Here is a 25,694-nt window from a genome sequence, read left to right as displayed (position 1 = left end):
ATTTTCAGTTTGTGAAGGGTAAATGGTTAGTCCTGAGCCTTAGGTGGTCTCCCGGAGACACATATTTCCATGGGAAACTAAAATTGCACAGAAACCTTATACAAAGATAGAGAACGATTTTAGCTGCACAGTTCAGTTTCTACTGGGCCTGTCCTGATTTGCCATAAACCTTAGCATGAGAACCAACACATCTTTCCACCAAACTAGACTAACAGCCGTCTCTCTTTCCCAGTGTTCTGTTTCCTGTGGTGGCGGAGTGCGGATTCGCAGTGTCACGTGTGCCAAGAACCACAATGAGCCCTGTGACGTGACAAGGAAACCCAATAGCCGAGCTCTATGTGGTCTCCAGCAGTGCCCATCTAGCCGGAGAATTCTAAAACCCAACAAAGGCACAATTTCCAATGGGAAAAAGCTACCAACAACGGACCCCTTCAAGCCCATCCCTCCAACTACACCTAGTCCTAGGGTGCTGACTACGCCCACAGTGCCTGAGCCTATGAGCACAAGTGCTCTGACGATTCACAGCCCTGGTCCTACCACAGCCTCCAAAGAAGGAGACCTGGATGGGAAACAGTGGCAGAATAGTTCAACCCAAACTGAACTGGACTCCCATTATGTCATTTCCACTGGAAGTACTTCCCAGCCCATCCTCAATTCCTGGTCTTTGAGTACCCAGCCAAATGAAGAGAATGTTTCCAGTCCAGACACTGGTCCTATCTCAGAGGGAGACCTTGTAGTCACAACAGTGAGTGGTTCTGATTTGTCAACCTCCAGCAATCCTGTGACATGGCAGGTGACTCCATTTTATAATCCCTTGACCAAAGAGCCAGAAATGGAGATTCACAGTGGCTCAGGGGAAGACCGTGAACAACCTGAGAACAAAGATGAGAACAACTCTGTGACATGGACCCAGATCAGAGTACCTGGAAGTGATGCTCCAGTGGAAAGAAGTACAGAAATGCCACTTGGACCTCCACCAACACCTCATCTTAGAGGGGCATCCCTGTGGCCACCCTTCAGCACAGTGTCGGAAGGACTGGTGCCCAGCCAAAGGCCCACCACTCTCAAAAATGGTGCACCCAGAGCTGAGGGGATGGTCACTGAAAAGCCAGCTAACACTCCACTCCCTCCGGGAGGAGACCACCAGCCAGCATACTCAGAAAAGCCAGTAAAGCATCACCCCCAAGAACTTCCAAGCAACATGAATCTAACACAGAGTTCCGGACCAGTCCTGACCGAGGAAGACGCAACAAGTCTGATTGCTGAAGGGTTTTTGCTGAATGCCTCGGATTACAAGCAGCTCTCCACGGGCCGCAGCCCTGTGTACTGGACTGTTGGAAACTGGAGCGAGGTAAGAGTTCTATTTCTTACCCAGGCCTGATTCTATATGGAAATTAGCTAGGGGTGTTGCATTCCTGTGCAGATTTCAAAATGGACTTGTGTAAAACATAGTCTAATGTACAAAAAAGTGAAGCAATCAGGTCCATGCCCTCACCTCCCTCTTTACCTCCTTAGCTCCAAAAATGAAAGAAAAAAAAAATCCAGGGAAGGAGAACAAATGTAGTGAGATAGAGTGAAAAGAACCTAGAACTAAATCAGGAGACCTGAGTCAGCCAGCTGTGTGACAGTGGAGAATTCAGTCTGTCTCGCTGAGCCTGCTTTTGATCTACAGAACAGTGGAACTAGTGTAGATCACTGCTCCTCTCCAGTGTCCCTTCCAGCTACAAACTGTAATGATGTTGTGAAGAGGGACCACTGGAAGGACATGGGTTCATATTTCATTCAGAAAGCCAGTGTTGAGACTCTGGTTTAAACCTGTCAAGCAATCACAATTGGAATGGAAATCTAAGACAAATTTCTTTAAAAGAATTTTATAGCTCACTGTATCAAGCATTTCTTTTCTTTTTGGACTCAGTGTTTGCCTGCATTAAAAAAAATTCTTTTTGGCTTATTAAAAGGATTAGAAGACAGAGGAAGAAGAAAATAAACATGATGACAAAGTGTTGGTCCCTGTTTTCAGGTTTGAGGAATTTGGCTAGATATTTGTTTGTTCATTTCTAGAACTAATTACATCCTCTGAAGCATCAAAATCATTTCTCACCCACTTGAATTTCAAATGCACAGTATTTGAACTTGTTAAAAATAACTTGACAATGCAAAAGAGGAATTTGTGGCAAAATGATCACATGTTGATGTCATTCAGCATTTTTGATGACAATGCATGACTCATCTCTCTAGCTAAAAAGAAGTGTTAACAGCTAATATAAAATAACAATATATTTCATTTATGAAGCATGTTAATTTCCAAACCACTTCCATATGTAGTCTACTATTTTCTCTTTTTGACAGTCCTGGGGAGTAGGTAGGGTCTTGTTTATACCAATTTATGTAGAGAAAAAACTAAGATTTTTAACAGTTAAGTAACTTGTCTATGGATATGTCCGTTGGATGATGAATCTTCTAAATCTTTCTGCTCTTATCTGCTGTCTCTCTAGTGAATTTCAGTACCAATCGACAAGTTAGCTATATAAGATTCTTTTGTATGAATTAATCAGCATCATTGGTCCTGAAATTGACTATAGTGGCAAAAAAAAATAGGTATATTCAAACTTCCAAAGTTTTTTGTTTGCATTTGAACTATGTTTCACATTGATTTACTTTAAGTTCTAAAGTGAAATCACATTCATTTCATTTTCTGTCAATGGAGGGGCATCTTATTATCCCCATTTGGAAGTAAAGAATCCAGGTTCAGGAGGAGAAAAGATTTTCATGCTTAAGAGTAATCTAATTTGTTGAAAAAAAGGAGAGGAGTTGGTCTCATGATCCCTGACATTTTAGTCAGGTTTCTTTCCATTAGGAAAGTCCTAATGGGCTCTTAATGATGAGGAGGATGTTGACAATGAACATCTATCAAGTGTGTGCCATGCTTTATAGCATGATTTTATGCTAATTCACATGCATTTATATGAATGCGTGAATCCTCACCACAGCCCAAGGAGATTGGTAATATTGCCCCCCATTGTAGAGATAAGGAAACTGGAACTGAAAGGTGAAGTAGCTAGCCAGAATCACACACACTCATGAGTGACACAGCAGGGATTTGAACCCAAGCAGACAGACTTCATAGCCTATGATCCATTGCTTTGCAAATCAGAAAACATCACCACTCCCTCTACCTTCTGCTATTTTTGTTTCTTCTTTGGTCATATGACATAAAAACAATGCCATTTATGTGGTGACCCTGGGTAGACAGATGAGAAAATCACATAGTTCACAAGAAGGTACTTAAAATAACATTGAGGGCTCCATGGTTACTTTTGAGTTCACAGAGGCAAATGGTGCCTATAATGTCACTGCAGTGGGTTCAGCCTAGATATTTTGAAATACAAATGTTCTGTTTAGGTTTTATGAATGATATCCTTTTAAGTAGTACCACCCAAAGGTATCTTTCTTTCCAAAAGCTTGGGGCATCCCTTAAGGACAGATAAATAGGCTTATTGTTCTGCATCCAGGAAAGCAGTCTAGACCGTGTGTCCATACTCAAAGACAAAGAGAACAAGTTATGGAAACTGAGGCTACTTAGTTAATTTGTAGGATTTTGTTAATTAGCCAATGGAGATGAAGTCTGAAAGTACCTACCATTAAAGACCCTGTGGGCCTTGAGAAGAATACAAGCTAGGTCAAACAGAGTGTGAAAGTGTAGATGATAAAAGGCATATATATGGGATCAGTATCAGAATAAAGTATGAATGACATGTGTACAGTATGTGTATGTAATTAGAAATCACACACAAACACAGAGGCTAGGATGTTGTTAACAAATAGAGCCAAACAAGTTATGGTTCGCCAGAAATTGATTTCTCACTCAGCATAATAATACAAGGTGATTCCATGTCTGCAATGGTGGTAGTAGAAAATGATGCTGGGAATCCAGTCTGAAAATGGCTCTGCCATCCTCCTGTCTTCAAATTTGCCCTGGGGTCACGATCCTAGTCACAGTCAGAAAGGGAAAAGAGCACAGAGGCACTCCCATGGGAGGTTTTATGGACCAAGCCTAGAAGGGACACTTATCAATTCTGCTCACATTCCATTGTCTAGAACTCAGTCGTATGACCGAACCAAATAGCAAGGTGGATGGAAAATGTAATCTAATTGTATACCCAGGAAGAAGAGGAAAAAGAATTGTAGTGAGTATCTAGCAGTCTCTAACACTGAATGACATGGCCCACTGTGTGTTTTAGGTAGCTCATTCTGGAAGCAGTGAGGATGAGGGATTTGACCTGTTGGGAGGATACTGCAGTAGTCCAGATGAGGAATGAGAACTAGGACAAGAATGCTTGGGATGTTTTTGTACCAGTAGCATACTGTCTGGATTACTGTAGCTTTGTAGTATAGTCTGAAGTCAGGGAGCCTGATTCCTCCAACTCTGTTTTTTGTTCTCAAGGTTGCTTTGGCTATTCGGGGTATTTTGTGTTTCCATACAAATTGCAAAATTTTTTGTTCTAGTTCTGTGAAAAATGCCAGTGGTAGTTTGATAGGGATTGCATTGAATCTGTAGATTGCTTTGCGTAGTAGAGTCATTTTCACAATGTTGATTCTTCCAGTCCAAGAACATGGTATATCTCTCCATCTATTTGTATCATCTTTAATTTGTTTCATCAGTGTCTTATAATTTCTGCATACAGGTCTTTTGTCTCCTTAGGTAGGTTTATTCCTAGATATTTTATTCTTTTTGTTGCAATGGTAAATGGGAGTGTTTTCTTGATTTCACTTTCAGATTTTTCATCATTAGTGTATAGGAATGCCAGAGATTTCTGTGCATTAATTTTGTATCCTGCTACTTTACCAAATTCATTGATTAGCTCTAGTAGTTTTCTGGTAGCATCTTTAGGATTCTCTATGTATAGTATCATGTCATCTGCAAACAGTGACAGCTTTACTTCTTCTTTTCCGATTTGGATTCATTTTATTTCCTCTTCTTCTCTGATTGCTGTGGCTAAAACTTCCAAAACTATGTTGAATAAGAGTGGTGAGAGACAGTATGGAGGTTCCTTAAAAACTACAAATAGAACTACCATATGACCCAGCAATCCCACTACTGGGCATATACCCTGAGAAAACCATAATTCAAAAAGAGTCATGTACCAAAATGTTCATTGCAGCTCTATTTACAATAGCCCGGAGATGGAAACAACCTAAGTGCCCATCATCGGATGAATGGATAAAGAAGGTGTGGCACATATATACAATGGAATATTACTCAGCCATAAAAAGAAACGAAATTGAGCTATTTGTAATGAGGTGGATAGACCTAGAGTCTGTCATACAGAGTGAAGTAAGTCAGAAAGAGAAAGACATATACTGTATGCTAACACATATATATGGAATTTAAGAAAAAAAATGTCATGAAGAACCTAGTAGTAAGACAGGAATAAAGACACAGACCTACTAGAGAATGGACTTGAGGATATGGGGAGGGGGAAGGGTAAGCTGTGACAAAGCGAGAGAGAGGCATGGACATATATACACTACCAAACGTGAGGTAGCTAGCTAGTGGGAAGCAGCTGCATAGAACAGGGAGATCAGCTTGGTGCTTTGTGACTGCCTGGACGGGTGGGATAGGGAAGGTGGGAGGGAGGGGGATGCAAGAGGGAAGAGATATGGGAACATATGTATATGTATAACTGATTCACTTTGTTATAAAGCAGAAACTAACACCCCATTGTAAAGCAATTATACTCCAATAGAGATGTAAAAAAATAAATAAATAAAATGACAAGCTTTAAAAAAAAAGAATGCTTGGGATGAAGAAGGGAAGATAAATTCACGAGTCACTGAGAACTTAAAATCAGCAGGATTTTGTGGGGAATTGAATGTGGGGTATGAAGAGGAGAGAGGAGAGGAGGAGTCTGTCATGACTCTTCTGTTGGAATCTTGGGTGTCTGTTAGGTGATGCTCCTATAAACTGAGATATAGTACAATGTATGGAAAGAGTAAGTTTCAAAAGAGACAGAGAAAGGAAGGATGATGAGTTTAGTTTCAGATCAAGTTTAGTTGATAAGACCTGTGGGATATCCAAAGGATAACCAGCAGATGTTTGTGTGTATGGGTCTGAGGTTCTTGAGAGAGGTGAAAACTGGAGATAAAATTTGGTAGCCATGATCAATAGGTAGAAGTTAGAACCTTGGAAGTGAATGAGGTCACCCAAGCACAGCCTGTAGGCCGCAAAGAGTGGTCCAGGGTTGGGACACTGGAAAACACCAACATTTTAAGGAGCTGGCTGACAATGAGATTCCATGTGAAAGACTGGTAAGGAACAGTCTAATATTTAAGGCTTAAATCAAGAAATATGGTGCCACAGACGTCTAGGGACATGAAGACTGACAGTGGGCCTAATGGATCTTACGATTAGAAGGTCACTGGTGACTTTGGGGAGAACATTTATAGTATTGAGATGGAAGGAGATACCAAAGTGCAGCCCAAAGGAGAGACCCTTTTGGAGGCTATCACAGTTCTCAGATGGGACAGTCCCCACATTAGGACTGTTAATAAAGATGGACAACTCTTCTCAGTCCACAAATTCATACAAAAGTTTCATTAAAAAGTAGCTTTAGGGGCTTCCCTGGTGGCGCAGTGGTTGAGAGTCCGCCTGCCGATGCAGGGGACACGGGTTCGTGCCCCGGTCCGGGAAGATCCCACATGCCGCGGAGTGGCTGGACCCGTGAGCCATGGCCGCTGAGCCTGCGGTCCGGAGCCTGTGCTCTGCAACGGGAGAGGCCACAGCAGTGAGAGGCCCGAGTACCGCCAAAAAAAAAAAAAAAAAGTAGCTTTAGGATGACTCAGAAATTAGTTTCCTTTCCCATACTCTTATGTAAATGTGTTTTAATGCATTTGTCCTGAGGATATTTAATACATGTGAATTAATTGATAAATGTTAATTGATCTAACGAGACGTTACTATATCCAAATAAACTAAACCTAAATAAACATACCTATCAACCCTGATGACTGTTTGAGCCCAGAGGTTAATGGATGCATTTTGATTTTGATCAAGATACAAAAATTAATTCTATCTCATGTCCTATCTTTGACTTTGACAGAAATAAAGTCTCTTATTGAATACATCATAGCTCACCAAAAATTTGGCAACCGTGGTGGAGCCATTGAGAGCTATTAATTCTAGGCAGTTTGGCTGGAAAGGGGGAACTGGCCCAGATTGCAGAGGTTTGTAAAGCTACAAGGATATTACAAGAACAGAGTTCCACGTTTGGCAGGAGTCCCCTTCATGACAGGGCTTCGTGCCTGCTCCCTTTCTGCATCTTTTGAGACAAAATGTTTAATACACAGAACTGTCCGAGAGAATCAGGATTCAGAATGAAAACTTTGGGTTTTGAGTTTCCCACTCTGCCCTGATTTTTTATTCTACCCGTATCTGAAGTTGCTTCTTTAGGATTGTCCCTCCCTATAATGGCATCGCTGGCCCCTCAGTCACCACCCCTTAGGAACCCCAGGATCACCACTTGTATCAGTCTTCCCTTGTCCTACTAGAAAAACCCTAACAGTTTTTCACGTCTGTGTCATCTCATCATTTCTGTCATCTCCTCTTCATTTCCTGTCAGTTTAGGCTCAGGAGTTTCCAATCTAACAGTGGGAGGCATCTGGAAAAGAGTAGGGATGGTTTCGTTTGTTACAATGATGGGGGATGGGGGCTGCTACCAGCATTCAGTGTCTGAGAGCCAAAGACAATGAGGGTCCTGTGACATTGAGGGAAGTCCAAAATACCAATAGTGCCCCAATAGTTAAGAATGGAGAACCCTAGGACTCTTCCCTTTACCTTTACTGGTCTGGGCACTTCCAATCTCTCCCCTCCCCAATGCTTTCCATACATGGTCACGAGAGATGTAAGACTGCCATATTACTCTTCTGAGCGGAATTTTCTAATCATTCCAAACTCCTGATCACAAATCATTAATGTCTCTCCATTACGTACCAGATAAAATCCACTCTAATATCCAACAGCCTTCAGGTCCTCGAATAATTCCGCTTTCAACATACTGCCTCCTATGACGTCATCCATCGTAAGCTTCACCAAATCGAAACTGCTCAGTTTTCACTAAACCATCTGCTCGTCTCAGTTCAATGCCTTTGTTTACGCTGTTTCCTCTGCCTGGAACTTCCTTCTCTTTGTGCTTTGTCCTTTTACGTTCTACCTGTGCTTCAGTATCAAGCTTTGAGCTTCTTCTTTCATAAAGCCTTTCCTGCTCTTTAAGATTGGAAGTATTGTCATTTCTAAAGTTCCTTAGCATTGGATCTGAAATTTCTCTCTGTGTGTCCCCCCTTTCTGTCCTGTGTTGAAGGGGTGTTCATGTCCCCCAGCATACACAGCATGTTCCTCTAACTACCTGTGATTTTGAAAATTACTAAAGAATTGATATAAAAACCGAGTTAACACTGTAAATAGACATAAATCTAGAAAGCAGATGTTCTGGGTTTGAGTATTGGCTCCATCATTTACTAACTGTATGTTCTCACTGCACCCATTTCCTCATCTTTAAAATGAGGATGATGACGATGCCTGATTCATAAGATTGTTATGAGATAAAAGGAATAACTATATGTAGGAGAGTGTCAGGCACATAGGAAGTACTCAGTAAGCATTGGCTTTGATATCTGTTTATAAGACAGAAAATGTAGGTGCTTCACAGTATGCATGGGTGTGGATCTCCTTTTGACAGAAGGTCACCTCTCGTCAAATTGCCTCATTATTCAGTCGGATCCCTTGGGCCAGTCAGTGAAATGTATGCTGTGCAGTCCTGTAAATGGAAGTGACAGTAAAATTTTCCGCAGCCTTTCACAGCAGTTTTCGCAGGATTCTGATGTAGCACTGCACATCATTTCCAGTTCTGACCACCCCCAAACCTGCTCCTTGACCTGGTAAATCGGTTGTCACAGGGTCACTAGCTGTAACGAGGGAGAAAGTTCCCAGAACAAGCAGATTGTCCCTTCTGCCTCCTTAGGGTCCTCCTCTCTTCTCTGACCACCCCCCCACCCCCCGCTGCACTCCTAATTTGAAACTAACTAAAGAGACAATCAGTGGAATCCCCTTTTGCTTACTGCATTCCACCACATCCTCCTGTCAGCTTCACCTTTGGACTCATTTGCTGTCTAAATAGAAATTGTCAAAAAGGAATTAAACAAATGTCTACTCACAACATCTGAATCTAACAGGACTAGATTCAGAGCTCCAGAGACATGTGTTTATTTACAACATAAATATGGTACAAAGAACTGTAGACATCACTTGTGATGTACCAGGGTCATCAGTAGCCTGTGAATTTGGTCTCACTAGCTCCTGTCCTGGGTTTGGGGCAAACGTCATGTTTTTCTCCATGTCGTAATGTGAAATTAACGTTGTACTGTCTGTGTGACCTTAAGCATGACGGCTAAGCTCTCTGGGCCCCGGAAATCTGGAAAGTGGGACTCATAACGCTGACCTTGCAGGTATGCTATGTTTAATAGGTAACATTTGTAGAGCACTCACTTTGTGTGTGAATTACCTCTGTTGTTCTCACAGCAACTTAATAAATGAGGTCTTAGTGTTATCACCAGTTTCACATGTTAGGGAAGTTAGGAAACTGCGAAAGATTGCACAATTAGTCAACTGCAGAATTATAATTGTATCCTGAGTCTCAGAGGTTAGAGAAAATATAGGAAAGGTACCTGTTGTGTAGTTGTATCAGTTGTCCATTGTCACAATAACGCCATATAACAACCAACCACAAAATCTCAGTAAACATTAATTTTTGTCCATGAGTTTCTGGGTCAGCTAGGAGTATCTGCGGACCCGGGCTGAGCTTAGCTGACCTCAGCTTGGCTTGTCATGCATTTGCTGAAGGGTCAGCTGAAGGCTGGCTGGTCTGAGATGGGCTCGGCTGGGTCACCCAGCTGGGTTTCACATGATCTCTCATCCTCCAGCAGGCTAGCCCAGTTTTATTCTCATGGCAGAGACGAGGGTCCAAGAGAGAACCAGACCTCTTGAGAACTGACACAACGGCACCCACTGCAATTGCTTGGCAAAAGAAAGTTGCAAGAACAGTCCTGATTCAGCAGCTGGGGAAATACATTCCACCATATGATGAGAGGAGCTGTGAAGTCCATTGAAAAGAGCATGGGTGTGAACAATTGGGCCACTAGTGCAATCAATCTATTCACTTCAGCTGTTATTATCTCTAATGTGTATATATATGTATATCATATATATACACACATAATATAGTACAGAGGAAAAAAAGCTGGGAACTTATGAGAGATTCAAATCCAATCCTAAAGAATTTTAAGGAGAAGAATTGACCTCCATACATGAGCCGGGTGAAAAAATGTTGACCGAGGCTATTTTCTGCTCTTCCCTTTCTATGAGCAGCATTGGTGAAATGCGGCAGTGTGCCTGCAGCTCACCCCCTTCCCCAGGCCTTCACGCCAGGATACTTTTTTTTTTTAACATCTTTATTGGAGTATAATTGCTTTACAAGGGTGTGTTAGTTTCTGCTTTATAACAAAGTGAATCAGTTATGCATATACATATGTTCCCATATCTCTTCCCTCTTGCGTCTCCCTCCCTCCCACCCTCCCTATCCCACCCCTCCAGGCGGTCACAAAGCACCGAGCTGATCTCCCTGTGCTGTGTGGCTGCTTCCCACTAGCTAGCTATTTTACATTTGGTAGTGTATATATGTCCATGCCTCTCTCTCACTTTGTCACAGCTTACCCTTCCCCCTCCCCATATCCTCAAGTCCATTCTCTAGTAGGTCTGTGTCTTTATTCCCAGCTTGCCCCTAGGTTCTTCATGACCATTTTTTTTTATATGTTCCATATGTATGGGTTAGCATACGGTATTTGTTTTTCTCTTTCCGACTTACTTCACTCTGTATGATAGACTCTAGGTCTATCCACCAGGATACTTTTTAAAGGGAAGCACATCTCTATTTGCACTGGGTTTTCCTCCCACAGACAAATCAGGGATTTGCAATCCTGGCTGCTTATTAGAATCACCTGGGATTTGTTTCTTAAATACTCCTGCTTGAGCCCTACCCACAGGCGTTCAGATTGTTTGGGGTTGGAGTCTCAGCGCTGGTTTGTTCAAAAGCTCCGCAGGCCATTTTAGTGAGTAGCCGAGATTGAGGACCCCCTGACTCCAGGGTGGGGTGGAGTGTGTCTGAGAAAGCGGCCCTGAGCCTCTTCTCTCTCCTCCCCTCCACCCCGCACCCCCAGCAGTGTTCCACCACGTGTGGCCTGGGGGCCTACCGGCGGAGCGCGCAGTGCAGCACCCAAGTGGATTCCGACTGCACTGCCCTACAGAGGCCTGACCCTGCTAAGAGGTACCACCTCCGTCCCTGCGCTGGCTGGAAAGTGGGAAACTGGAGCAAGGTAACCGATCAGGCTCAGCAGTGTTGGGGGTGTCGGGGGGCGGGGAGGGACTTATACGAGGTCATTTGCTAAAGCAGGTTTCCTTCCTCCCTTCCTGCCTCCTTTCTGCCCTTTGCTTTGATAAACTGGTGAATGCGTAAATCAGGTGTTACCATAGGCCTGCTTCAAGTTACACAATAGCCTGAGAACAAACAGTTTTCAGTAGCCCACAAGTTTGTATCTGGCTGTCTTCCCTTACCAGATAAACTGAGAAAAAAAAAAATTAATTTGTGTAATGAATTGCTTGTCCAGCATGCAACACTGTTTCTAAATTGCTTAAGTTTAGCATTATGATTAATAATGATACATTAGCACAAGTGTAATTAAATCATCGTTCAGCAGCTGCTCACAAAGCAAGTATAACATTGAATCTGTCAGACTCAAAATGAAAAGAAAACGGAAACATAAAGACACATTTGGTCTTCAAAAGTGTATGTCCTGGGCTTCCCTGGTGGCGCAGTGGTTGAGAGTCAGCCTGCCAATGCAGGGGACACGGGTTCGTGCCCCGGTCTGGGAAGATCACACATGCCGCGGAGCGGCTGGGCCCGTGAGCCATGGCCGCTGAGCCTGCGCATCCGGAGCCTGTGCTCCACCGCAACGGGAGAGGCCACAACAGTGAGAGGCCCGCGTACCGCAAAAAAAACAAAACAAAAGTGTATGTCCTATATTGATCTTTCGGAAGTGCAATTTTCCTGTCCTTGCTAATCTAGCTGTGGTTACTCATTTTTCTGTGCTGCCTGCATAGTCCCTCGTGAAAGGCTTTATCAGGTTTTAGGATTAGTCAGGCTTGGTTCTTCTGGGCACCAATCAGGCCCGACCTGCCTGTCACCCTGATGGGGCTGAGCCGGCCCCTGGGGGATACAGATGCAGCCAGGTCGTAGAGACATTGGTCAGAGGTGGGGTTAAGAGCTGCTTGGCAGAAGGGGTGCGAGGTATGAGCTGTGCCTACACCTTCTGTTTGTGAAGCGCACCCACCTGTAAGACACCCTGCAGGCTCCTGTCTTCTCTCTGGGGAGCCAGAGTTTCCCTTGATGGGAAGAGTTTTCCCTTGATGGCCTTGACACAGAAGGGAAAAGAGCTACCCAGAAATGTGGGGAGGCTGGCATCCCCTCTAGATGGTTAGCGCCCTCATCTTGTAGAAAGCTCACGTCCCCAGACAAGCAGGGCCATGAGGTGTCCCACTGGATGTCTCTGGTTCTCCTGGCAGACTTAACTGACAGACAGGAGTGTGGAATGTCATTTATCTGCATTAGGCCCCTTTTCCCAAAGAAAGGCTGTGATCTTCGGCAAGAGAGAGGAAGTAGTGCGGCTCCCTGAGGAAATCACCACGCATTTCTTTGATGCCTGCCAACCTCCCTTTTTCTGTTTTCATACCATTTTTCTTTCAGGAACAAATGCTGGTTCTTTTTTCTTTCTCTTCCAACTCATAACAAACTCAAGATCAAAAAAGGACTAAATGGCTACAAGTTCTCTTCCATATCCAGAAGAATCTCAAGCAACATTTCTGCCCCTGACCTTGCCAAATGTTGACCAAGTCCCGAACTTCCACTTTCCCATCACTGGGACTAATCCTTTCCTTGGAAATTACATGGCTCATAGAAAGGACAGATGTGTGAAACAGCTCACACTTTTAAAAAGGTCCCTCTACTGTAAAATTCTAGGAATTCTAGCTGATGTAAAAGCCTGCATGGGAGATCCGGTAGCTCTTCTCTGGGGTCAGACCCCCTAAAGAAAGCCCTGCTCTGCCAGCTCATCCCTTCCGTGTCTGTCTCTGGGTCTCTTCTCTCTCGTGGCCGGGAGGCTTGTAGATGTATTTATTAACCCCTGTAGACTCCTGGTGTTTTGTAGAAGCTGTCTCTGACACATCACCAAGTTCTTCCAGAATGTGGTAACCACCCATCTAAACTCAGACCCTCAAAGTCACTCCATTCCTATCAGTAAGGAAAATATCTCCTCTCTCAGGATAATAGATAAACCTTATGTCAGAGACACTGTTTAACTACTGATAGTCAATTGCCCTGACTTCTGTTTTTTCTATCATTGGAGACATTGAATACATGACTTCCATTTTTCCTAGGAATGTTGATTTAAATTTTATCTCAAATTTTTGGTGACTGAATGATACAGCTTTTGGACTACCACGTTATTAACCAGTTCATATGCATGTCTAAAGTCCAAATCATACACTAGGAAAGATTTGAAGCCTCCTTAGTTTCACTGTTCTACTGGGACTCTTAAACTTACTCAGTGGCCAACCTCCAAACCCTAGAGTAGGAAAATAGACACCCTGGTTTTGCCTTTAACTATCCAGAGGGTTTAGATTCTGCCAACTTGATGGTTTACCTTTTCACAAATACTTTCTCCGAGGGAAGAATTCTAATTTGATCGTGAATCTTTCTGCATTATCCCACTGACCACTACCCCGTCCAGAGGCACTTTAATCTTGTAGGACTAAGGGTCTTCTGCAGCCTCCCTTGAACCCGCAGGGATCACACCAGAGGCCCCGGGTTACTCAGCAGCAACTCCCCACTGCTGGCTGAATTGTAGCTGTTTAACGGGCTTCTGTTCCGAGCACCACTCATCTCCATGATGGAGCCCTGACGCAACTGCTGTGGACATTTTCTCATACATGTGGCAGTGCAATGAGCCTGTACATTCAGATCTTTACCTTTAAAAAGTCTAGAAGTTGTTATTTTTTTTGGAATGGCTTCTTCTTCTTCATGCATTGATCTGTCTGAAACAAATTCCAGGGCATAGTCCTCACGTTTGTCCCCGAGGTGTACCTGAGAAAACGCAGTTCTGCAGAATTGAATCCTGGAAGCAGCACTGGGCCTGGGATCAGACACGTCTGGGTTGGCAGCTCCACTTTGTCACCGGCATAGAACGCTGGTCCTTCCTTCCAACCTCTTAGGAGCTTTAGTATTCTAAAGAAATGAAGGGGATCCTACGGCGTCTACTAATCTCATAAAGTTGTACAGATCAAAAGAATGTGTGTGCAACAACTTTTTAAATGGTAAAAGACTGTTCAGATGAAGCCTTGGGCAAACTTTGAGCTCTGGGTAAAGGTTAGGAGTAGTTCTCAGGCATTTCCTAACTTCTGGCTTCCTGGACTTGGGGCAGGGGTGTTGTGGAAAGGTGGCAGTGGAGTAAGTCCTGTCCGTCCATCAGGTCTCCACTCCCCAGGACTAGGCAGACAAGGTGAACCATGAGCTTTGGAGGACTTGACCTACCTTGCATCCTGGCACTCGCCAAATATCACCACCCGACACCGCACAAGAATTTTAGGTAAACAGTTTAATTTTTATCCAATAAACGACCTTCTTTATAATTCCCACTGAGGAAATGAAGGCTTGGAGAGTTTAAGTCACTAACACATGATCAGCTAGTACTACTACTCTCAGTTCTGAGAAACCATCAACTGGGGGACGGATCATCAATTTAATGACAGCCTTTCAGAAAGAAAGGAGACACTACACAGTAAATATGTACATCAGTTGTAAGACACATGCCAATTACAGAACATTAAAATTTGCATAAGAAAAGAAGTGATTCTTGTGCTGGAAGAAATGCTGTAAGTGACAAAGATGAACTTGAAAAACCTTCCCTGGGTTTGACACCAAAGCTATGCATCCTCACAGCCCCACACACTTCCTGATTGTACATTTTGCCTGTACCTCCTGCAGTTTTGTAAACTTTATTATCTTTCTTAGAATGATAATAACTTTTTGTAGTTAAGTCTGACAGATCTTGATTATTTCTGAAATGAATCAAAGATTTTTACGTTTCCTTGGAATGCCCTGTCTTCCCACCTAGGTAGTGTTGCAATTTTATTTTAGCTGTAGCTGACCTTATTACCTGTAGCTTTATTTTGGAAAATAAAAGTGACAGCCTTTTCTTATGGCCTTGAGTTTCATAATATTCAGTGCTACATTTTTTTTAGATCTGAACTTTTACAAATGAATAAAATAGAGAAAGAGCCCCGTCTTGCTAAATACAGCCCCTGACTCTCATACATAACGTGTTCCCAGAAACATACATCAAAGCCCGATGTGCAAAAGTCAAAACAGAACTGCACGTTATAGGGGAGCTTTTGTGCCCAGAAAGCAAAAACTGACCAGCTGGAAGGTGAATAATACAGTCAAACTCACTGCATTTATTTTCTCTTGATATACTTTGTTGTACATCTAAACTGTTACCCACTCTTGGAAGCCCCAAGTGTTTTAGATGAAGGAATCCACAAGTAGAGAAAAGAACAGCAATCAAATGGAAACCTTTAGGACCACAGAAAGCATGAAGTCAAGACGACTCTAGCTGAGGACTGATGTCCAGACCGTGAGGCCCTATCATGGCCCCTGCCCATCTCTCTTTGTCCACCCCTTCCCGCTGCTCTAGCATTCTGATGGACATGTTCCTGAACAAGCCTTATTGCTTCATGGCACTGCACCCGTATATGCCATTACCCCCACTTTGAATGTCCCCTGTGCTATTTTGCCTGCTGAGTGAGCATCTACTCATCTTACATGATTCAGCTCAAGCTTTGGCTCCTCTATTCAAGCCCTGCCTGGCTTCTTCAGGTGAAGTTGACCGCCTCCTCCTTTGTTCCCTCACTAGATCATGAACAACTTTTGACATATAATCTTTATGACTTCTACTCATTACATGACTTCTTCCTTCTGCTAGATTGGGATACAGGAGCTGGAATATAGTTAAGTGCCCAATAACAGGGAGGAAGTGAAGTGGGAATGGGGTGGGGGGAAGACGGACAGATGAATTTGGGTGCTGTTCAACACAGAATTTTGGAATGAATTATTTGATCTTAAAGGTCTTGTGAATCTGTTTAACATAAGGAAAGGAACAGAAAAGAATTATTTCCATATCCTGGTTTAGTACTTGGAGAGCAAGAAAGTATTCTGAAATCAAAGCAGAATGCAAGTCCAGTGATCCCAGACACATATCACTCTAGAATGCTGGGAGAATTTAACCATCCAGCTTATCCTCCTTTTAATATCGATGGAGAAACAGAGGCTTAGACAGGTAAAGTCACGTAGCCACTTGGTGTCAGGGTCGTACTTGAATGCAATCTGCTGACCTCCCAATCCCACGTTGGTTAACTTTATTATACTCATCTGAACACTTGGTAGCAGTCTAACGTGGAAAGTGTGTCAGGATGACTCCATAAATCAGAATCAACACAAGGAAGAAATGGTTGTGATTTCATTTTCTCTCTGCCAGGGGCTCCTGTAAGCTAAGAGGAATTTTCTTTCTAACTCAGTCTGGTTTGCTGATCACATCAGTTAAACAAACTGGTGTGAGAAGCAGAAAATGGTTAGGCCTGTTCGGACACAACTGGGCATTAGCCAGTCTTTCCATTCTCCTCAGTCTGGCTCCTGTCCTCAGTCTGGTCCACAGACTCCAGGTTAGGAAAACTTGAATACAAATAACCTTCCTTTAGGGCAATAAGAAAATGAATATGATAATTGGCATTCAGCAAACAAAGGCAAAACAGTTATATCCTGCCACTTCACTCCTGCTAACTGAATCAGAGGCCCTTCTGAAAATGAAACAGAAGAGTTACAGATTTCGTATCTTCCCTTATTATTTACTTCACCATATTAATGAACTTCATTTCCCACTGAATGTGAATGTATTCTTTGACAAAAAGGTAATGCAAATTTCAAAAATCTAGGAATAACAGATAGTAGCAACAAATGAAAAATAAGAAAACAAAACCCCATTGTACACTTATGTCTTAGAAAATTCCTCTTCCTAATAAAGAGCCCTCTTGTTTTAACCATAGATTATTTCCTGGAAATCTGTTTGTCAGACAAATGGCTGCTTTGTGTGGAAATTATTAGCATGCTTCTGCATTTGTTCTGTGGCTGATTTTATTTTATTTTTTAACATCTTTATTGGAGTATAATTGCTTTACAATGGTGTGTTAGTTTCTGCCTTATAACAAAATGAATCAACTATACATATACATATATCCCCATATTTCCTCCCTCTTGCATCTCCCTCCCACCTCCCTATCCCACCCCTCTAGGTGGTCACAAAGCACCAAGATGATCTCCCTGTGCAGTGCGGCTGCTTCCCACTAGCTATTTTACATTTGGTAGTGTATATAACTCCACGCCACTCTCTTACTTCGTCACAGCTTACCTTTCCCCCTCCCCATGTTCTCAAGTCCATTCTCTACGTCTGCGTCTTTATTCCTGTCCTGCCCCTAGGTTCTTCAGAACGCTTTTTTTTTTCTAGATACCATATATATGTATGAGCATACGGTATTTGTTTTTCTCTTTCTGCTTTAACTTCACTCTGTATGACAGACTCTAGGTCCATACACCTCACTACAAATAACTCAATTTCGTTTCTTTTTATGGCTGAGTAATATTCTATTGTATATATGTCCACATCTTCTTTATCCATTCATCTGCCGATGGACACTTAGGTTGCTTCCATATCCTGGCTATTGTAAATAGAACTGCAATGAACATTGTGGTACATGACTCTTTTTGAATTATGGTTTCCTCAGGGTATATGCCCAGTAGTGGGATTGCTGGGTCATATGGTAGTTCTATTTGTAGTTTTATAAGGAACCTCCATACTGTTCTCCATAGCGGCTGTATCAATTTACATTCCCACCAGCAGTGCAAGAGGGTTCCCTTTTCTCCACACCCTCTCCAGCATTTATTGTTTGTAGCTTTTTTGATGATGGCCATTCTGACTGGTGTGAGGTGATACCTCATTGTAATTTTGATTTGAATTTTTCTAATGATTAGTGATGTTGAGCATTCTTTCATGTGTTTGTTGGCAATCTGTATATCTTCTTTGGAGAAATGTCTATTTTGGTCTTCTGACCATTTTTGGATTGGGTTGTTTGTTTTTTTGATATTGGGTTGCATGAGCTGCTTGTAAGTTTTGGAGGTTAATCCTTTGTCAGTTGCTTCACTTGCAAATATTTTCTCCCATTCTGAGGGTTGTCTTTTGGTCTTGTTTATGGTTTCCTTTGCTGTGCAAAAGCTTTTAAGTTTCATTAGATCCCATTTGTTTATTTTTGTTTTTATATCCATCTCTTTCTTTCTTTTTTTTTTTTCTGTACCCGGGCCTCTCACTGTTGTGGCCTCTCCCGTTGAGTAGCACAGGCTCCGGACGTGCAGGTTCAGCAGCTATTGCTCACGGGCCCAGCCGCTCCGTGGCATGTGGAATCTTCCCGGACCGGGGCACAAACCCGTGTCCCCTGCATCGGCAGACAGACTCTCAACCACTGCGCCACCAGGGAAGCCCTATATCCATTTCTTTAGGAGGTGGTTTGAAAAGGATTTTGCTGTGATTTATGTCATAGAGCATTCTGCCTATGTTTTCCTCTAAGAGTTTTATAGTGTCTGGCCTTACATTTAAGTCTTTAATCCATTTAGAGTTTATTTTTGTGTATGGTGTTAGGGAGTGTTCTAATTTCATTCTTTTACATGTAGCTGTCCAGTTTTCCCAGCACCACTTACTGAAGAGGCTGTCTTTTCTCCATTGTATATTCTTGCCTCCTTTATCAAAGATAAGGTAAACATATGTGTGTGGGGTTATCTCTGGGCTTTCTATCCTGTTCCATTCATCTATATTTCTGTTTTTGTGCCAGTACCATACTGTCTTTATTACTGTAGCTTTGTAGTATAGTATGAAGTCTGGGAACCTGATTCCTCCAGCTACGTTTTTCTTTCTCAAGATTGCTTTGGCTATTCGGGGTCTTTGTGTTTCCACACAAGTTGTGAAATTTTTTGTTCTAGTTCTGTGAAAAATGCCATTGGTCATATGATAGGGATTGCATTGACTCTGTAGATTGCTTTGGGTAATATAGACATTTCACAATGTTGATTCTTCCAATCCAAGAACATGGTATATCTCTCCATCTATTTGTATCATCTTTAATTTCTTTCATGAGTGTCTTATAGTTTTCTGCATACAGGTCTTTTGTCTCCTTAGGTAGGTTTTCTCCTAGGTATTTTATTCTTTTTGTTGCAATGGTAAATGAGAGTGTTTCCTTAATTTCTCTTTCAGATTTTTCATCATTAGTGTATAGGAATGCAAGAGGTTTCTGTGCATTAATTTTGTATCCTTCTACTTTACCAAATTCATTGATTAGCTCTAGTAGTTTTCTGGTAGCATCTTTAGGATTCTCTATGTATAGTATCATGTCATCTGCAAACAGTGACAGCTTTACTTCTTCTTTTCCGATTTGGATTCCATTTATTTCTTTTTCTTCTCTGATTGCTGTGGCTAAAACTTCCAAAACTATATTGAATAATAATGGTGAGAGTGGACAACCTTGTCTTGTTCCTGATCTTTGTGGAAATGGTTTCCATTTTTCATCATTGAGAGTGATGTTGGCTGTGGTTTTGTCATATATGGCCTTTATTACGTTGAGGTAAGTTCCCTCTATGCCTACTTTCAGGAGGGTTTTTTTTAATCATAAATGGGTGTTGAATTTTGTCAAAAGCTTTTTCTGCATCTATGAGGTGATCATATGGTTTTTCTCCAATTTGTTAATATGGTTTATCACATTGATTGATTTGCGTATATTGAAGAATCCTTGCATTCCTGGGATAAACCCTACTTGATCATGGTGTATGATCCTTTTAATGTACTGTTGGATTCTGTTTGCTAGTATTTTGTTGAGGATTTTTGCATCTATGTTCATCAGTGATATTGGCCTGTAGTTTTCTTTCTTTGTGACATCTTTGTCTGGTTTTGGTATCAGGGTGATGGTGGCCTCGTAGATTGAGTTTGGAAGTGTTCCTCCCTCTGCCATATTTTGGAAGAGTTTGAGAAGGATAGGTGTTATCTCTTCTCTAAATGTTTGATAGAATTCACCTGGCAAGCCATCTGGTCCTGGGCTTTTGTTTGTTGGAAGACTTTTATTCACATTTTCAATTTCAGTGCTTTTGATTGGTCTGTTTATATTTTCTCTTTCTTCCTGGCTCAGTCTTGGCAGGTTGTGCATTTCTAAGAATTTGTCCATTTCTTCCAGGTTGTCCATTTTATTGGCATATAGTTGCTTGTAGTAATCTCTCATGATCCTTTGTATTTCTGTAGTGTCAGTTGTTACTTCTCCTTTTTCATTTCTAATTCTATTGATTTGAGTCTTCTCCCTCTTTCTCTTGATGAGTCTGGGTAATGGTTTATCAATTTTGTTTATCTTCTCAAAGAACCAGCTTTTAGTTTTGTTGATCTTTGCTATTGTTTCCTTCATTTATTTCTGATCTGATCTTTACGATTTCTTTCCTTTTGCGAACTTTGGGGGTTTTTTTGTTCTTTCTCTAATTGCTCTAGGTGTAAGGTTAGGGTGTTCATTTGAGATGTTTTTTGTACCTTGAGGTAGAATTGTATTGCCATAAACTTCCCTCTTAGAACTGCTTTTGCTGCATCCCATAGGTTTTGGGTCATCGTGTTTTCATTGTCATTTGTTTCTAGGTATTTTTTGATTTCCTCTTTGGTTTCTTCAGTGATCTCTTGGTTATTAAGTTGTATATTGTTTAGCCTCCATGTGTTTGTATTTTTTACAGGTTGTTTCCTGTAATTGATCTCTAGTCTCATAGCGTTGTGGTCGGAAAAGATACTTGATATGATTTCAATTTTCTTAAATTTACCAAGGCTTTATTTGTGACCCAAGGTATGATCTATACTGGAGAATGTTCCATGAGCACTTGAGAAGAAGGTGTATTCTGTTGTTTTTGGATGGAATGTCCTATAAATATCAATTAAGTCCATCTTGTTTAATGTATCATTTAAAGCTTGTGTTTCCTTATTTATTTTCATTTTGGATGATCTGTCCATTGGTGAAAGTGGGGTGTTAAAGTCCCCAGTATGATTGTGTTACTGTCGATTTCCTCTTTTATGGCTCTTAGAATTTGCGTTATGTATTGAGGTGCTCCTATGTTGGGTGCATAAACATTTACAATTATTATATCTTCTTCTTGGATCGATCCCTTGATCGTTATGTCTTTGTCTCTTGTAATAGTCTTTATTTTAAAGTCTATTTTGTCTGATATGACAATTGCTACTCCACCTTTCTTTTGATTTCCATTTGCATGGAATATCTTTTTCCATCCCCTCAATTTCAGTCTGTATGTGTCCCTAGGTCTGAAGTGGGTGTCTTGTAGACAGCATATGTATGGGTCTTATTTTTGTATCCATTCAGCCAATCCATGTCTTTTGGTTGGAGCATTTAATCCATTTACATTTGAGGTAATTTTCGATATGTATGTTCCTATTACCATTTTCTTAATTGTTTTGGGTTTGTTATTGTAGTTCTGTTCCTTCTCTTGTGTTTCCTGCCTAGAGAAGTTCTTTTAGCATTTGTTGTAAAGCTCGTTTGGTGGTGCTGAATTCTCTTAACTTTTGCTTGTCTGTAAAGGTTTTAATTTCTCCATCGAATCTGAATGAGATCCTTGCTGGGTAGAGTAATCTTGGTTGTAGGTTTTTCCCTTCCATCACTTTCAGTATGTCCTGCCACTCTCTTCTTGCTTGCAGAGTTTCTGCTGAAAGATCAGTTGTTAGCTTATAGGAATTCCCTTGTATGTTGTTTGTTGTTTTTCCCTTGCTGCTTTAAATATTTTTTCTTTGTATTTAATTTTTGATAGTTTGATTAATATGTGAATTGGCGTGTTTCTCCTTGGATTTATCCTGTATGGGACTCTCTGCGCTTGATTGACTATTTCCTTTCCCATATTAGGGAAGTTTTCAACCATAATCGCTTCAGATATTTTCTCAGTCCCTTTCTTTTTCTCTTCGTCTTCTGGGACCCCTATAATTCGAATGTTGGTGCATTTAATGCTGTCCCAGATGTCTCTGAGATTGTCCTCAATTCTTTTCATTCTTTTTTTCTTTATTCTGCTCTGCAGTAGTTATTTCCACTATTTTATCTTCTAAGTCACTTATCTGTTCTTCTGCCTCAGTTATTCTGCTATTGATCCCTTCTAGAGAATTTTTAATTTCATTTATTGTGTTGTTCATCATTGTTTGTTTGCTCTTTAGTTCTTTTAGGTCCTTGTTAAACGTTTCTTGTATTTTCTCCATTCTATTTCCAATTTTAGCATCATCTTTACTCTCCCTATTCTGAATTCTTTTTCAGGTATACTGCCTCTTTCCTCTTCATTTGTTTGGTCTGGTGAGTTTTTACGTTGCTGCTTTATCTGCTGTGTGTTTCTCTGTTTTGCCATTTTGCTTAACTTACTGTGTTTGGGGTCTCCTTTTCACATTCTGCAGGTTCGTACTTCCCATTGTTTTTGGTGTCTTACCCCAGTGGTTAAGGTTGGTTCAGTGGGTTGTGTAGGCTTCCTGGTGGAGGGGACTAGTGCCTGTGTTCTGGTGGATGAGTCTGATCTTGTCTTTCTGTTGGGCAGCACCGCATCTTGTGGTGTGTTTTGGGGTGTCTGTGAACTGAGTATGATTTTTAGGCAGCCTCTCTGCTAATAGGTGGGGTTTAGTTCCTTTCTTGCTGGTTGTTTGGCATAGGGTGTCCAGCACTGTAGTTTGCTTGTTGTTGAGTAGAGCTGGGTCTTAGCGTTGAGGTGGAGATCTTTGGGAGAGCTTTCGCCGTTTGATATTACGTGGAGCCGAGAGCTCTGGTGGACCAATGTCCTGAACTCGGCTCTCCCACTTCAGAGGCACAGGCCTGACCCCCAGTCGGAGCACCAAGACCCTGTCATCCACACGGTAGATCCGCAGTTGATCATAAAATGATATAACTCAGGAACAGCCAGATGAAAGGGATGCATAGGGCAAGGCACGGGGAATGGGAGCAGAGTTCCCATGCCCTCTTCAGGCACACCACTCTCCCAGCACCTTCATGTGTTCACCAACCCAGAAGCTCCTGTTCTGTGACTGATTTTAAATTGGCAGTTACTTTTTTCTCTGTGTACTTACAGCATGGCAGGCAAATGAAGTTTTGAATTTGCTTTTGCGGGGGCTGTCTGGCAAGTGTTGCTTATTTCTGAGAAGCTAAACACACTTGATTTATGGTAGCATTAGAGCATCAATCTGCCCCCTTGTCATATGGGCCCACATCTTCTATGTTACAGCCCAAGGTTTGATGTCAGGTGACTTGTGCAATCTGCCTGGTGGCAGAAGGATGGGGATCAGTATTTTGGGATATACCTCTACTGAAAGATTTTGAGGAATTTTCTTTCACCATCCACAACCCTACAATTATGATTATGCCACCATAACCAGAAAGCATGATATTTTACCATGTAGAGAGAGGGCCAGATGAAAATATACCTTACAGCAATGCGCACACCTTGGTGGTGGTGCATTTTCTCAGCCAAGACTGTAATGAGATCATCAGTGGAAGGATTGAGAGGGTGAAGAAGGATGCTCTTTATAGCGACCACAGATCTCTTTAGTCCACTGGGAGCCGCCAGTTGCTCTTTTCTCAGAATTCATATATTCATTCAGCAAGCTGTGGGGAACATCTATGCTGCACCTGGCCCCATGCTAGATGCTCAAGACACAATGGTGACCAGGGCAGACAGGCCTCCAACTTCAGGGCAGTGATAGTTTAATAGAAAGGATGGACAGAATAAATAAAAGTTGTTTCACATTTCAAGTTCTTTTGATGGAAACAAGGAAGGACCTGAGATAAATAACAAGAGGGATAGGTATCCTTTGGAGAAGGTATTCAAGGAAGGCCTTGCAGAGAAGGTAACATTTATGCTAAGTTAAAGGAGGGGCAGTAGCAAGTAATGCGAAGGGTGGAAGAAGGAATATTTGGGACACAAGGACCACAGGACATATTGTTAATCCACGGAGAATCTGGGGGAGAGGGGCTGAGGAGCACAGAGATCAGGCTCCATGCCACCTACTTCGGGTCCCCACCTGAGTGTGGGCAGTGACAAGACAGGCCAGGACTGTCCTTGAGAGACTAGGATGCACAGGCAAGACGAGCTGAAGGGAAACTGATGGCACTAGCATTCTACACAGACTGTAGACAGACCAAGTCTTGGAAGCTCAAGTTACGATTAAGTAAAATCTAACTAGGTGGGGGATGGAGAAGCTTCCAGAATCCAAGAGGTCAGAGAGTGAACCAAAGAAGTCCTCCAGAATAGGCCACGTAAACTCTGGTTTTAGGTGACCCAGGCTCAGCCGTGTTTATCATGATCTTAAGGAAATCAGCAGCCTGCGAGTGAACAGTGCCCTTTACTGAGAGCAGGGTGCAGGGGCCGCTGCGCAAGGTACGGGCACAGGGCAGGGGGCGTGAGGGCGGCCTCTGTAAGGGCTTGCTGCAGGCACACACTGAGAAAACCCTCGGTGATGGAGGCTATAGAAGGAAGGATGGTGGGCGATGGTGCTGTAGGGGGAAACCTGGCAGTAGGGGCAAGGACAGGGTTGGCCCACTCCCTGAATCAAACCACTGAGCAGTTATTCAGTTTATTTTCCTTATAGAGGCCCTTCCCTTGAAACAAGGTAACCCAACCTGCATTCACACTCAGGGAGAAAATGGGTTTTCGGTAGGATTTTGAGGGACAGTTGGCTGTGGCTTTGCAGAGGGCTCCCCCAACAGCGGTTCCATTTGCCTCAAATGAACACAGGCATCTTAGGGAACATCCACCCACTGAGTGGATGCTGTGCCAGCCTCACCCCAAGCCCACCCCTGCGGCTGTAATCTTCACAACAGCCCCATAGGTAACGGTTACTATCCCAGTTTACAGATATGACAGCTGAGGCTCAGAATGTTTCTGCAGCTCGCCCAAGGGCTCACTATGAGTGAGTGACAGAACTGGACTTTTCACCCGGTTTTCACCCTTCCACACCTGCGTTTTCTGACATTGGGAGGCCCCTCTTGGGGAGCTGCTCAAGTGACTCCCTTTCTGAGGGAAGACAGTTTACTAACCCCTCTTCGTGACTGGAAGCCTGGAACTTCGTGATGCTTTGTGAAACCCCTGGGAATCCGGGCGTGGATGGTCTGATGCCAAGGACTCAGGTGTCCCCTTTTCTCTCGCTCTCCATACAGTGCTCCAGAAACTGCAGCGGGGGCTTCCAGATCCGGGAGATTCAGTGTGTGGACCGGGACCACCGCAGCCTGAGACCATTTCACTGCCAGTTCCTGGCTGGCCCTCCTCCTCCACTGAGCATGAGCTGTAACCTGGAACCCTGCAAGGAGTGGCAGGTGGAGCCTTGGAGCCAGGTACGGTGCCTAGTACACTATCCAGACAACCTGGCAACCATGAATCTCTGTGTTA

The 25,694-nt window shown here is 42.5% G+C and overlaps 1 protein-coding gene across 1 annotated transcript in view; it reads left to right on the top strand.

The window, feature by feature from the left end:
• Nucleotides 1–25,694, top strand: part of ADAMTS12 (ADAM metallopeptidase with thrombospondin type 1 motif 12) — a 388,903-nt gene that overhangs the window by 319,107 nt on the left and 44,102 nt on the right. The window contains exons 19-20 of the mRNA XM_060295700.1: nt 233–1,351; nt 25,466–25,639. Of these exons, the coding sequence (XP_060151683.1) occupies nt 233–1,351; nt 25,466–25,639 (1,293 nt within the window). The remainder of the gene's footprint in view (nt 1–232; nt 1,352–25,465; nt 25,640–25,694) is intronic.

The sequence above is a fragment of the Globicephala melas genome, chromosome 3 (genome assembly GCF_963455315.2).
Source record: "Globicephala melas chromosome 3, mGloMel1.2, whole genome shotgun sequence".
Classification (NCBI taxonomy): domain Eukaryota; kingdom Metazoa; phylum Chordata; class Mammalia; order Artiodactyla; family Delphinidae; genus Globicephala; species Globicephala melas.
This window is presented reverse-complemented; position numbering and strand designations above follow the sequence as displayed.